Source organism: Pyxicephalus adspersus, chromosome 5 (genome assembly GCF_032062135.1).
Source record: "Pyxicephalus adspersus chromosome 5, UCB_Pads_2.0, whole genome shotgun sequence".
Taxonomy (NCBI): domain Eukaryota; kingdom Metazoa; phylum Chordata; class Amphibia; order Anura; family Pyxicephalidae; genus Pyxicephalus; species Pyxicephalus adspersus.
The window spans coordinates 61,328,965-61,345,038 of record NC_092862.1 but is presented as its reverse complement, the minus strand read 5'-3'; the positions used below and the strand labels follow the sequence as shown (position 1 = coordinate 61,345,038).

At 36.2% G+C, this 16,074-nt stretch overlaps 1 protein-coding gene across 2 annotated transcripts in view; it reads left to right on the top strand.

Annotated features, from left to right (window-relative positions):
• Positions 1–15,662, top strand: part of NEDD9 (neural precursor cell expressed, developmentally down-regulated 9) — a 75,902-nt gene extending 60,240 nt beyond the window's left edge. For both annotated transcript variants that reach the window (XM_072411687.1, XM_072411686.1), the window contains 6 exons: positions 671–1,087; positions 9,563–9,661; positions 10,421–10,510; positions 11,133–12,272; positions 13,866–13,955; positions 14,040–15,662. In XM_072411687.1, coding sequence (XP_072267788.1) covers positions 671–1,087; positions 9,563–9,661; positions 10,421–10,510; positions 11,133–12,272; positions 13,866–13,955; positions 14,040–14,549 — 2,346 coding nt within the window. In that variant the 3' untranslated portion in view covers positions 14,550–15,662. The remainder of the gene's footprint in view (positions 1–670; positions 1,088–9,562; positions 9,662–10,420; positions 10,511–11,132; positions 12,273–13,865; positions 13,956–14,039) is intronic.
• The last annotated feature ends 412 nt before the right edge of the window (positions 15,663–16,074 follow it).

Sequence of the window (16,074 nt, the reverse complement as noted above, 5' to 3'; positions counted from 1 at the left end):
TTTTATCTTGTAGTTCCACAATTGATATGTTGCCATGTATTATCTTACTTAAAAAACAGGAACATTCTAGAAGAGTTGCTATCATGAACTAACTATGAATGATTTACTGCCATAAAAAAACAGAAATACATTATGTGTCATTCTTATATTGGTGTTAATGTCACATATGCTAATTCAGACAAGCAACAACAGATAGCTGACATTCAGGTCAGTCCACTTGCAGCAACTTTAGCCAAAGGTAACCATATGCTTCTGGGAATATTCACTGTGAGACAACATTTTGCTGATTTCTTGTATTGTGAAAAAGGTGGTTACTCGTTCAGTGATAAGAACGCCCTGACACTTTTCACATGAGAATATGATAAGTACTGATACAGTTCTTGTTATCAGTCTAATTCCCAAAAACTTTAAATAGTTGAATTGGACATCATTATACCTCTGTGGCACACAGTGGGTTTCTTGCACCATTGCGCCATTGTCAACTGAAGCTTAAAGTAGTACTATGATGTCACCTTGTAGATAGTGTTTTCTATAGTTGTAAATATAGTTTCTGTAGTTATAGATGGACTAAAAGTTCATTTTTGGACAGTTAAAGCAAAAGTTATAGAAGTGGCATTGATTTGTAAGATGCAGTAATCATTTCCTAATTTATTTACTCTTTTTTTTTTAGAATCTTATGGCAAGAGCTTTGTATGATAATGTGCCAGAATGCGCAGAAGAATTATCATTCCGGAAAGGAGATATCTTAACAGTAATTGAGCAGAACACTGGAGGTCTGGAGGGATGGTGGCTTTGTTCATTACATGGACGTCAAGGCATTGCACCAGGAAACAGACTAAAGCTTCTCATAGGACCAGTGTCTGAGGCTTCCAGACATGACATTCCCAAACAAGAAGCATCACCGCAGCCTGTCTATCAACATCAGCCTTACCAGAGTCCAAAGTCTTCATTTCCAGATCCTGTCTACCAGGTTCCCCCCTCTCACCATAGTCCGGTCATGTTTAAAGCCTATCGGGGTCATGAATTAGGAGATTTCAAGCAAGGTGCTCCGTTTATGGAAAATGTGGATGGCTCTCCGGGCAACAAAGTAAGTGTTAATCCATAAATGTGTAGTTGCAGTACACCAGGAAGTTCAAGTCATTATTGTTCTTAATATAATCCTAAATTGAGTCCCCAGAACAGCACCAGAGAACAGATCTTCCAATAAGAACACTTGTAGCAAGAACTGTAAAAGAGGGAATTTCTATTTCCATTCCTTTGTATCTATGGGACTAGAAATAAAGTGAACCACCATCATTGAGACACAAGAAACATATAATACCCATCAGACATTAAGTGGGTCAGGTGCTAAGAGGGTGATCATGAGGGCATAGCCTGTAAGTTTTTGAAGATCTGTGTAGCATTTGGGATGGGATTGCCTGCTAAAAGATTACCCATACATGCTCAGCATGTGCAGCTGTTTATGCCAAAATTATTCAGTTTTGTGGCAATGACACCTTCCACTGCTCATCTGCCATTTCTGTGGGCAGCTTCATGGTACCCTAATATTTTTTATACTATTTTATTAGATAAAGTGTCATATGGTATATGCCTATGTACACATTCTATAAATTAGCATTTTGTAGTTATGTTTCCCTTGTGTTTAAAAAAGGCTTAAAATCAATATTTGCACCCAGCTTATAAAGATTATTGCTCAATTCCAGCATCAATTATTTCTTGGCTTCAAAAAAACCAATAAAGTCTAAGTACTTTTGGCTCTATTTCATCTTTAGTCAGCCCTTTGTTGGAAATATGAAATTAAGTTTAACAAATGTCAGCTGTTGATTTTAAATGAAAAACAAAACATTTGGCTGTAGAATAGTGCTTTATGTTGTTCAGCTTGGATGACAACATATAGATTTAAAATGTCAAAACACTTCATAGTTCTTACTAAATTATGATTCTATGTTAGGGCTTTAATCTTACTTAGTTGAAAGAAAGCCATATTTCCCAATTATAGTGAACCTACACCTATATAAAATAAAAATACACACTTCTTCAATCATTTGGGTAATGTGATAAGCATTATTTTGGGTTAAAATAACCCTGTCACCAAAAAAAAAAAAAAAGCTCACCCCAAGCAGCCCATATAAAAAAGTCTCTCTAGCCTCTGCAACTATTACATTTCAGTAAAGTCTAATGCTTGCCGACTCCCACCGGGTGCTGTGGTTCTTCTCGTCAGCTAATACACCGTTACAGGATGAACTAGCTGGTGGAAAGAACCACAGTGGCCATCAAGGGGTGAAGTAAGCCTTTAATTTATATGGTAATGGAAGGCTTTTTTTTTTAAACACCTGGCACCTAAGTAGCCCTTTGTATCAAGAAAAAATTGTTAATTCACATGAAAAACCAGTAAAACTCCAAATAGAATTCAGAAATACATTACAATCTTTTGTGTGTGTGTGTGTGTGTGTGTGTGTGGAGTAGTCATTCCAGATTAGTCGTTCATCAGCCTGCCGATGGACTGAAAAACAACATTGGGAGCTGATGGACACTTGCCAAATTTTTGCCTAGATAAGCGGGACTGTTCATCTTGGGGAACAATCATTTGATTTGTGTATGTAATTTTAGTTTCCTTGTTTTGTTCTACATTCCTGTTCTGTCAATCATCATAGTATTGAATAGGGAGAGAGCATAGACACAATATTTTCCAGGGTGTCAGTTCCCGAACTGCTCATTAGCTGCTCTTCCACTGGGAAGGGTTTAAATTGTCTGTATTTAGTGATCTGTGCAGTTAGACAGTTAAACCAGGTCTTGTTTTTCAATTAGAGCACACTTCTTTAAGCATTAGACTTTACAGGGTTGTTGTCAATATGTTTTCACCATTCCTGACTCTGCCAAGTAGACAAAGGCAGGACAGTGGAGGATATGCTTGGCTGGATTTACCGCTTTAGCCTTTGAACGCCAGCTTATATTGGCAGCGAGGTCAGACATTTTCCTCTCTAGACTTAATGCTGCTGCTTGCAGACCTTTGTAATATTTCTTGTGGGACTTGTACTCCAGACTACATTTTTTTGAAGCCACTATAATGCATATTTGGAAAACTGAGGCTCACATATGGAATTTCTGTTTCATAACACTTGCAGAAGCTCCTCCTGATTTCGATCAAAGCCAGGTGGTGGAATATTTTTCAAGCAGTGTACATTACCCGTAGCCTGTAGAAAGATCAGCTCTACAGCCAGTGCCTTTGTTTACAGGTCTACTCACTTAAGAGCACCTTGTTTTGTTAATCCTTTTCCTAGCAGTATCAAATACTAATAAATGAAGACATGCATAACATGGAATCTTATGGCCATGGAAGAGCTTAGACACAATACAGGTGGCATGGCTGTTATTTATATCTGAATTAAAAATAATGACTTCATTTTGAGGGTTTAGATATCAAAGGGTAAGAAACTGTTCAGAAAATAAGGATACAGGATTTCATTGAGTTGTCTGAAACGAAGCAAAAAGGAGCAATTACATAGCGATAATTCCTGATAAATCCCTACATAGTGAGGAGAGGATTAGGCTCTGTGTTACAGGGACATTGAGACTTGTTCTGTGAACTTGTTAAGTTTGGAGAAAGTTGACATATTATACTCATCCATCTGTTACATAGGAATGCAATAAAGAACTGATGAAAACCACCAACGAGCCACAGGGTGACCTTCAGCCAATCCTTGTAGTGAGTGAGAGCATTACTGTTGAAAAATGGCATTTCTAAAGCACCTCTGAATACCTTTGTTGGATCTTTTATAAGCATAAAGAGGCAGCCATTTGAGGCTTAGGTATTACATTTCACGATAATCAGTTCAGCCACCAAACCTGTGAAAGCATGATTAGGATAGTAGGGGAAATGAAGGTAATTCAACTATTATAAAAAATGCAGTCCAGGCAGATATATAGGCAGGGAGTAATATATTGATAATAAATATATTTAGATAGACAGCATCATGTGTTATTTAGGCAGGATCAGGTTTTCTGCACTGCCAGACAGCTGTGTAAATCTCACGATTGAATAGACAAAACAACAAATCTTTTGTCAGGCTCTCTATATGTATTTTAGCTGTGTATATAGCTGGAGTTCATCTTGAAGTATTATTTTTCTAGCATTTATTATTGGCAAAAATTATCTTTATTATAGAAAGAGATTACAGCTTGTTCGGTTGGTTGATCTCTTTGCAGGTGAATGCCAGTTCCCTTTCCCTTGTTGTAAAAAAAAACTGCATTCATGTACTACCTGAGCTAGAAAAAACAATCACACAATGCATTCATTATTCAAGGATAACCAGGTATCTTGTCAATAATCTACAGTTATCCACAATTGTACGGCCACCTTTACAGACTTGGCTTTATCCATGCACAGACTCCTCTCCTGTACTAAAACTGCTGAATCTGATTTCACTGCACACTGTGTCTGCTCACAGTATTCATTGTGATATGTATATGTAGAAGCTGCGGCAAGACTAATGCAAGGCTAATGGATATCCAGCATCTGCCAACCCCTTACACTCCAGCTGAACAGTCCCTGGCCTATTGGTTTTCATTATTTTGATTTTATTTCATCTAATCATGGAGACTCTACATCACATGTGGGCATTATCCAGGGTAGTCTATGTGAGACAGGGTACTTTGACATTTTTAGATGGTATGAAAAAGAATGGTATGCTTATAATGGACTGATAACCAGGCATTCACACTATAGAAGATGTCAACACAAAATATTCTATAAAATTCAGCCAATATGGTCACATAAACTTCAGTGGCTGTTACTTTGTGGTTGAATGCAGTAATACATTAATATGGTAAGGTTAATTTCCATAGAGGTGACTTCATATAAAAGATATCGGTCACAGTAAAATAAGCACCACAGTGTTATTTATTATCACAATATGATGGAATATTCCAAAGGTCTCAGAGATAACTGCAATGACTATGCTGTTTTCTGCTTTCTGCTCCAATCAGAACCTTTGTAGGAGACAGGTGCTCTGATGTAGTTGTGTAACCGGTGACGAAATGTATGCTCTATCTAAATTACTCATACTGCTCTTGCTTGCAGTTCTCAGCTAACAATACTTAAAAGTGTCGATCTGGCAAAAAGACGGGCTTTAATGTAATACATGGTGCCAAACTTTATCAGTGGTGTCAAGCTAAGGGTTGCAACTAGGCTTATGGTAGACCCGCAAGCCATCTATCCTACTTTTTCCAACAATGTGCAGGCATGCTGAATGACCTGTGATTGGGAAGGAATGCAGGCACAAACTGAAAATTACCACAGGACATAGGCTGTCCACATGCACAATTTTTTATGGCCGAAAAAATGGCCTCCGCATATCACGAGCAGCATATGTTATAGTAGACAGCAAAAGTGGTTTAATACCTGTATGTGTTTAGGAGTCTAAATACATGTCTTTTCAGATCAGCCCGATGTATCTATAAGAAACCCTTTTTTGAATAAACCATCCTCACCTACAAAGGAATCGATGATTTAGCGTGTTAATATAAAATGACTTAGAGAAGCTGCCACATTTATATAAGCACTTGTTATATTGGCCTCCCAGTGACTGGTTTTATTCATACCCATGTTGCTATGTTAGCAAACAGACTGAATCATTACTATAGCCAGGGACTTGTTGCTTTTTTTAGCCTCTGAGTTTCAGAGAAGAGAGTTGGTTAACACGATTCACATTTTTGGCCACACAAGAGTATTATTCAGCTTGAGAGCAAACACAGCTAGGAAGACGCAGAATTCACGAGTAAACACCATATGCCTCAGACCATTTGGGTGTAGAGAACACTCTACTAAATAGGCACAGCAATGTAAACACATTTAGTGGCTCAGTATAATTATATGGAACACTGTATACAGCAGTATTTATACTGAGCTATATTATTGAATCTAAATTGGACGATAGATATTTATAGACAGTGTTGCAATCTGTGAATTTCACACCATGAAAGCCAATTTAGCTTTTCTAAAGTAGTCTTTGAGCAGTGCAAAGCTTGCTAACATATAAAAAAGTTAGAGCCAGTTCAACATAATAATGCTATATTGATATATGTACAGCATAATGGGTTCTTTCAGCCCCTGGTATTTTTATGTCTGTAATACTTCTTGCCATAATTTACAGCCCTGTTTCTGTCTGCATAGGAGATTTGGGTGTTACCACCCAGTATTGTGCGATTCAGCACCTTCTGTTGTTCCTTTTCTTCATGATTTTAGGAAAAAAAATAGACTTCCTCAAAATTGACACAGTTGTTTGCAGGCTTGTATTAAGGTACAAATGTCTCACCATTTGAGAGATAAAATAAATTGTTTGATGGTATTATTCTTTACATCTACCAAAATGCAAAACTATCTGTTTTGGGTAGACTGGCCCTTTAGTTTTCAAAGGTAAAAAAAATAGGTATAATTTTGACAATTCAGGGCCATATTGGAGATCATCAAAAGATATAATGATAGACTTTCCACAGCATCAAGTATCAGTCTCGAAGAACTTGGTGGAAAATGTATGTCTCATGAAACAAAAATCATTACGTTGGAGAGTAAATAGTAGAATAGATAGTATAGAATAGTAGTAATAGAAATTACTCCTTACAAACAGGGCTTCTCCACCAATAAAAATACGTTACCCAAATATTCGATTTATTACTACAAAGAACTCACATAAGTGATCATAAAACTTTGATGTCCTTTGATTCTTAAAAGTCTGCTTCAGTTATCTTACCTTGTCTCCAGTTGTGTAATTAATGGGTTAGATGAATGGCATTCATTGAATAGATGGGTCCTGAATGTTCTGTTCTGTCCTGTCCTAAGTGTTTGTACAGCATGAGCACCTGCTGTTTGTCCAGGCTCTTCTGTTGCAATGGTGATTCACCTGGGACAGCTGAAAAGCTTTATTGAAAACCTTCTGAAATGTTATTTATATCCATGTCTTATTTTATACCGTGTTTCGTGGAATAAAAACGAGATCCTGGTACAATATATATGTTACATTTACTTTAGGTATCGATAACACATGTTATAAAAAAACATTTAACCTATGCATATCTTGTATTTTGGATATTACACTGAAACATTTGAAGTCAGTATAGCACTTTCTTGAAACTACAGCAAAATATATTTAAAAAATATGTCTGACGGTGTGGTTATGTATGCACCATTAAAGGTGCTGGTGGAAGTACTGAAAAGAAACACAGATGTGGATGATGGTGTAGTATGCTAAGTGTTAGGCCTTTCTTTATAGCTTTTTCAGGATCCTACAAACCTGAATCAGAAGGAATCTCAGGTGTCATAGTGCAATAGAAGCGTGATCTATTCTGCTTTTTTTAAGCAATGATGTACATCATTGTTAGTTATGGTGGCCAATCAAGTATGGTAGAATCAGTTTTATATGACAATATTGAATCTTATTTGTACAACTAATTAAACTATAAAAATATAATAGGAGAGGACATTGTTCCCATGTCAGTGGCCAGTACTGGTGACATTGCAAACCATAACACCTGCCTCTGTCTATAAGAAGTGACAGCAGAGGTCAGACCTCTTCCCTTCTGATCTCAGGCTGGTTTACAGGCTGTCACCTTGCCTTTCAGATGTCTGGAGCATGTCCAGTAGCGGAAAGAAATGATTTGCTTCACTATTATTTTCTCACACAACATCCCTCATTGTTTTCCCCACCGCTTCACCCTGAGAAAATCAGAGCCTTAATGGCAAGACCAGGAACCGAAATGTGAGCAACAGGACGTAGTGTAACCTCTGTGTATTCGGAGCTGCGGAGGAAATTACACAGTACAGTGTGGGCAGATACTGTAATAGGCTGCTTTTATCTAAGCCTCTGTATTCTTTCAAAGTCCATTACATTGTCCTTTTTGTTTCTCACATTTCACTGTGGACGCATTGTTTAAGGGCTTCTTCACACCAAGGGAACCATGATATGATACATTCACATTTAATTATTGTACAGTTAGTAAAATGATACAAATGTATCTACGTACAGGGAGTTATAGAATTACCATTTAAAACATGTTTTTTTAAACTGGTATGTTTCGTTTTCAATGCATGTTTTAATAGATTTTTGCTCAAAATTAAACAACGTGAATTTCCTTTTTTAATATAGAGTTAAGTTGTGTAAGTATATTTCTTTGTTTATAGGTGATATTCAAGCACAGATACCAAGTATATATTCAAAAACAATAACTTCATTGCTGATGGACTTCAAACATTTAATTTATGAGTAGTCCATCCAAGTCTAATAATAAACCCTCCATAGACATGGCATGGTAATGCCAAAATCAGCATTTGGCCAGCACTCCAAACTGAAAAATACTTTTTACAGAGGTTATAAATGCAAAAGTATAAAACAGACCTTATTCCACCAATTTTTCAGAGACATGGAGGTACCCTTTGTGAAGGTGACAGACACCTTAAAAAGGGGGAGACGCAAGTCCCTGAAACTGCTCTGTCTGTTTTTGTACTTTTGTACACATGACCTCATTAAAAAAAAAGGTTAAGGTATTTTTTCAATTTGGACAAGCGCTAAACGGATAGTGTTCTTTCTCTGGAGAGGGAAGGGGGAAGGACAACTAGGAGGCACCCCATTGCGTCCTCCTCTATAGGTCATTAGCTGACGGTTGTTCAGTGACCCAGCAGCAACGGATCACTAAACTAAGTCAGGGGACAACTGTGCAAATGCTAGATTTTTACCTGAGACAATCAATCGCAAATTTTTGTCTCGTGCAATGAAAATCTAGCATATGTATGTCGTTTAAGAGATCCACACTGCTTGTAGAAATGTGGACAGGCCTGCTTACTAGGTGTTTGGGTCAAGGCCTTAAAATTATCAGCAAGCTCTCCAGCTGTTTCTTTTGTTGCACAAGAAAGTGATTATAAGATTGGAATGTTTTGTTTGTTCCACAAAATGACTGCAGGAATGTAGTGGAAACCTAAATAAGTGAAATGGCAGCGAGTTCATTAACATAGAAGTCAGGAAGTACATTCCAAGGGAGGCAGCACATATAACCAAAGAAATAATTCCTTTTACTGGAATGTCCCTGTTTTTCTTCACTGGATAAGAAGTTTATAATAAAAATATTCCCCATTCTTTAGATTGTATTTTTCTCTCGAAACTATAAATAAAGACAGAAGGTTTTAATTCCTGTCATTTTAGTTATACACCATTTGTTGTAAATTACAGGAACATACAAACTATGTGTATGGTTAATGTATTGCACCGCACTGACATGAAATGGCAGAAATGTATGTAGATGATTATATTAAGGGACTATTATTGCCCAATTTTAATAATTGCTTGCAACATACTATATGTGTCCAAAAAAACTGACTTTGTTTCCCAAAGCAACCAATTGACACCACTGAAGCCAGTAGAATTCTGGCAATAACAGACTTCCTAATAAATGAACATTTTTATATTGTGCCATTTATAGAATAATTATATGCTTCATACTACATATGTATCGCAAAAATGTTATAAGTTATAATAAGTTTAATGTAAAGTATCTATTTTTTTTTTTGTTATAGGTCATAAACCCAAATAGACGTTGTCAAGGATATAACTATGAATCTTCTCCAAACTGGCAGGCCAGTGTCTATGATATCCCACCAGCTCGTTCTCAGGGGGTAGGTACAAAAATATATACTAACAACTCTGAATAATTTGTAACAACAAAAAGTTGTTGAAGTATTACATTTGTTTTCTGATCTGCAAGGTTTTTTGCGACATTTATTGCACTTGTTCTGACATACTAACATCCACTAAAATGACAACCACCAAACAGTTATTAATTGATAGCAACATAAGAAAAATGGCTATAGTTGTGTGTATTGCGTAGCACAGTAAAGTTTATCTTATATAAGCTAAATTGTCCATTTATCTTCACACTAAAGACCCTTTCTAAAGTAAACATACAAACAGTTCCCATCAGGGTGAGATAATGAGCAGGTGATAATTGTCACATGTAGCAGCAAATACCAGTAGAGAACCCCTTACAAACTGTTCTTTTTAGCTGGGTTCTGATATTTTTGCTAAACACTATAGTTTTGGGGCTGTACTATGTCTCCCAGCCCATCCTCCTCTTTTTTCCAGAATTATTATCTTCCACAATCAAGTAACATGAAGCAGTGAAGGAAAAGATTGTTTACCAAAAATGTGTCCTGTTTATTGCCAAGGAAGGAAATAATGCCTGCAAATTGAGGATGTATTTATTCTTCTGTGGGTTTTATGTTATTGTAAAGCAATGGTATCTAGTTAAAAAAGGACATTAACTATACCATTATTCAAAGTAGTTTTTATAATGTCCTGCTATTAGAGGCATTTTGCAAACTCTGTAATTCCAAAGACTATGAAACTCAAACCAGTTTATCCAACTTTTGTTCCAGGTATATGATGTTCCTCCAGCTTCTAAAAATAGCATGTGCTCAAGTCCAGCCAAAGAACAAGGAATTTATGATGTTCCTCCCCCACAAGCGGTAAGGATTTCTGTCTTCATTATTCATCATTTAAATCTTAGTTATCTATGAAGGAAATTGTATTTTTTATTCATGACAAAAATTAGGTACTTTTTTTTACTAGTTTACTTTCATTAATCCAGTTTAAAGCTGTGTTATTATGGCTGGATAGATTAATGATGAATAATTTGGTATTCTCGATGAGCTGGCCACAGGAACAAAGTCTTGGTCCTTTTTTTTTTGTATGTTCCCTCTGAAAGAAAGGATCGCCAAGCTCAAACTGCCTTATCAATACAAATGCCTAGACATGAAAGCATCACTGGAGAGACTTTTAAGCAGTTGTCCTTTACTGATACACCCAGGAAAAGACTGATAATATTTGGGTATTGGTCCTGATTAAGCAAGTTCACTAAGGCTGGGCAGAGTGGAACACAGAAAGTGTTTCCTTGCTAAGATAAACAATTCAGTTCATCTTTGAAGTATGTTATGGTATATTTTTTTCTTTCATATCATGATGGACTCTATCATAGTTAGTCTTATAAACAACAGTCTAACATTATTAAGTTGAATATCGCTGTAAACTGAAATGTCTAAATTAAGACATTTTTCCTAGTAAGTAATTTTGTTATATTTGTTTTTGTAGATCTATAACACATTGCCCCCAACTAAGGATAAAATGTATGACTTCCCTTCTTCAATGAAGCAAAATCCTGAAGCTGTATATGACGTCTTGCCTCCAAGTTCAAAACCATGTCAAGAACAATGCATGAAAATGAATGGTCATTTACATTCAGAGACACCTCCAAGGAAAGGCAGTTTATACGACTTTCCTCGTAACCAACAAAATCCGTCTGCTTCTGAAGATTATGATTATCCTAGAGGAGTCCATTTCTCTGAGACAGAACGTTTTCCTGATGATCAGGAGGGGATCTATGATTTCCCACCACAGGTACAACAGGACTGTAAAGGGATTCAAGATGTTACTGATGGTGTAAATAGACTTTCATTCTCTAGCACTGGAAGCACAAGAAGCAACATGTCTACATCATCCACAACTTCCAAGGAATCTTCTGTGACGTCCTCACCTTCTCAGGACAAAAAGCTCCTGATGGATCCTGACTCTGCTATTGAACTGTTGTTGAAACTTCAGCAAATGGTGGAATGTTCTGTCTCTAAACTGTTAGCATTTGTCAATGCTGAATGGCGTTCTTACGTTTACATGGAAAGGCATATTAATGAAATACATTCTGCTGTAGACAGAGTAAAGCAGTCCCTTTTTGAGTTTCTCCAGTTTTCAAAAGGGGCGACCATAAATGCATCTTGTGTTTCAGAGCCTGGACTTTATAATAAAATGAAAAGAGAGTTGCAGAGACTGGAGGACTCTCATCAGATCCTAACACAAACCAGTCAAGAACTTAATAACTGCAACTGGTCAACTAATGTTCTTTCTTTTAATAAAACTGCCAACAAATGTGACAGCCTTGAAAGGTTTATCATGGTTGCTAGGACAATTGTGGACGATGCAAAGCAGCTAACAACAACAATTAGTATTAATGCTGTGCATTTATTTAAGCCCGTTTCTTCTAATGTGCAAAAAAGGAGACCATCAGAGGTAATCAACAGTGTTTCTGAAATAATGTACAGTGACTCGAAACCTCATATTATACAAGATGACAACAAACAGGCTTTTCCACATATGGTGAAGGAGCATAACCCTCATTTTATGGGCCGGGATAGTACAATGAGAAGCTGGATGGATGACTATGATTATGTCCACCTACAGGTAATATTAAACTTACAGGCATATTTAACTAGTTTGCAGTTTTATTATATTCTAATTTAGTTTAGCACAGCTAGTATACTTTTGCAAAGAAAGCAAGTCAATTTATAATTTATCACCACTAGAATTGCTCCCACACACCATCAATAGGCTGGTTATGTCAAAGTCAAATACATACAAAGTCTTCAGGGGTCAGCTAGGTCAATGTGCAGCATTCCCTTTCACTTAGTAAGAAGGTTTTCTGAGGACTGAGAATACACTTGTTGCACACTGGTGGCCTAAATATTTTACATTCTTACTATATAAGACAAAACCTAATAAATCCATTATGCAGTTAAAGTGTTTGAAATGTAATCAGCATTTTCTTTGAACCCTAATAATATAAACGTCCCTGCTATTGTTAATAACCTGAGCAAATACAATCATTTTAATGCATTAATTGCTGGACACCAAATGGCATTACAAATGAGCTAGAATTTGATATTGATGAGCTAGTAAATTATTACAAATTCCTGTTGCAGTTGCTATTTGTTTTTCCCTAAGAGCGTTCAGAATGTCCCAAGCCATCCTGGTTTGCAAGAAAAGTTTTGTTGTAATTGTTGTTAGTAAATTCCTTATCCAAAAACTGAAACATAGAGTTGTATCTATTAGATGATAGTTCAATAATAGACAAAGGATCAGTGTAAGCATCATAGGTCATCATATATACAATGTAGTTAACTATAGCTAATAAAAAAACATGTTAAAGTTTTGTTCTGGCTTTACTATATAACAAATGTTCAGTTCCACTTTAACAAGACTCATTTCAAAACTACGCAAGCCATGATATCTATTAAGCATATGACTTTTTATGTACTTGCGTGTTGTATAGCCAAAACCTTTTTTTTTTTGTTCTCTAAAAATAGAGTTATGTTTGCATGCATAATGAAACTTCAGACTTTTCATATGCCTGTATTTGTACAAGGTTTTTTTTTATATAAGATAAGATAGTAGATTGTTTTATTCTTTAATAAAACTTAATCTTAACCCAGGTATCAGATATTTATTGATATAAAAATATTAAGTTATAATCTTGTAAAATTAAAGCTTACATGATGTATAGAATATCGGTCTTGTACTTAATTAAACCACAGTGCTGCATAGGACAAGGAACACCCTGCAAGACTTTTTCAGTCTAGGCTATCTGGGTATAAACATACTACAGACCAATGATAAAGCAGCAGATTTCTATATCACAAATGTGGTTTTCCTTTGCAGCCTTGCTATTAAATTAAATACCACATGTGTGCCATAGCCAGTAAGAACGCTCCTACTACAGGCAGCCGGTGGTGTTTTTTTATATTCTGGGAGTGCGGGACACTAAATGCCCATCAAAAACATTGTACTTAGATCATTTGCAGCATTCAAAGTATTTACAGACAAGCAGGATTAGTAGTTAAACACCACCTTCAGCTAGCTTTTACATTATGACTTTACCCAAAAAAATGCTTGGCGGATTCTATATATAGAAATGACCTCACCGTGATTTATATAATGATCTGGTGTTTCCACTACATAATCACTGAAATGTTTTAACCTATTTGCTTTCTTTCTCAGGGAAAAGAAGAATTTGAACGTCATCAGCGAGAGCTTTTAGAGAAGGAAAATATTATCAAGCAAGGAAAACCACAACTGGAACAGCATCAGGTAAGCAGTTTCCTCTTTCTTTTCATTCACCGTTATTTTTAGAGTTGACAGAGGAGATCATGTTTTTCATTATCTGTGTTGCAGCTGAGTCAGTTCCAGCAGCTGGAGCAAGAGATTACCACACCAATGGAAAATGATATCTCAAAGTGGAAGTCACCTCATAGCGTCCCTGCTGAAAACAGTACCCTGACTTCTCAAGATAAGAAGCTGCTGTCTTTTTACTCTGACCAATGTGAGAGAATCTTCATCTCCCTATTGAACTCCATTGATGCCTTCTTTAACTGCATGAGCTCGGGACAGCCCCCAAGGATTTTTGTTGCCCACAGCAAGTTTGTCATCCTGAGCGCTCACAAACTGGTATTTATTGGAGACACTTTGGCAAGACAAGTGTCCACAAAGGAAATCTGCAACAGACTAATGAATTCCAGCAACCAGCTATGTGAACTGCTTAAAAGTATTGTGATGGCCACCAAAATGGCTGCTTTGAACTATCCGAGTTCTGCTTCATTGCAGGAAATGGTGGACCGAGTGACAGAACTTTCCAACCAGGCACAGCTTTTTAAACTTTCTTTAGTTCAGATGGCATCCTTATGAGACAATCCTTATATATTATAGCTGTAAATATATATAATGTCTATGACTAGGGATTCAGAGATGTTTCTGTAAATAATAATGTTTTATTTTTGTAGATTTTTATATTGTGTAAAAACATTGTGTTTTTTTGGCTTGACCGTAACATTTAGAACAAAGATAATGTTCCTGGACATACAATGATATGTTACATGCTAATGTTTTTCCCCAAAATAAGCACCTTATGTGATGTAAAAAGGATATGGTGGAAACTTTTTTTTCTGTGTATGTATTCTTCTGTGAATGTATGGGACTATCAAATAACTTTCACCTTTGGAAGATACAATCATGGCTTTCCTATAGTAGCTATATTTCTGTTCTGTACCAGAGCATCAAGGTTTATTTTTATCCCAGCCATGCCAATTCTGCTGACAAGGTGGCCTTTTTTGCTGAAAAAAGATGATGTAAATAAAGTAGTGTGCAGTGTCTTTTAGCAAAGATATCACCTTCTATCAAAGTAAAAGGTGAACAATGGTTGCACGTGGTTGCTAAACTGTCTTCATCACCATTAACCTTAATGAAGCCCAGCTACGGTTAAGCTGCTTTGGAGTTTTAGAGCGTGTGCGGAAAGGTTTGTGTCTTTTTTTATCAGATTTCCCCTTACTTCTTCTTATCAGGACAGGAAGTAAAATGAAATGTCCTCAACGAAGATATGGACAGCAATGAAAACACATCAGAAGATTGAACGGGGTTTATACCTTATGTCAAATTCTATTACGGCCTATTTCATTATTCTATAGAGTTCTCTTCTGTTCCTGTCCCAGTTACACTATAGAGTCTAATGATTATCTTACCATCAATGTGGTTCAATAGGGTTTCACTGGACTAGGACATGAGTGGAATCCTTGGACATAGACATTAAATAAAATATGCCATTGGTTATTTTTATCCATTACTAAAGTAAAAAATATATGTATGGGTTGGGTTAGGGTTTAGCTTGGGGTTTCTGAAAGTGAAAACAGTGTCATAACTTATATTAATGTTTATTAGATTACTTTTGTACCACAGTTGTGTGAGAGAGAAATATTTAAACATTTTTATGTAAAAAATAAAATGAAAAACACAATTGAATTGAAACTCATCACAATTTACTGAAGTTTTATTTCCCTGCATGTTATGATTTATTAGCAGTGCCCATGTGTTTTTTCTAAAGCTCAAGCTTCAATATTTAATTAATTGAGCTTTTGCATAATGATGTAAGGAGTGACAAATATATAAAACTGCACCATAGTATTTGAACTTCCTTAAAATGTATGTGTCCTTATATATAAACGTTCATACAGATGTTTTTCATTGGCCAAAACAATTGCTCATAGTACTTTTGGTGAAAATATAGTGATTGTACAACTGTCCTACAACATTGTTCAGTGATCTTCTTTGCTGGATGACAAACAAGCACTAATATTTGTTTTCATTAGGCAGGGTGCCTTCTAATTGTCTTCCCCCTCCCTTCTCTATAGAACAGAAAAGCACCGTCTGTGCAGCACTT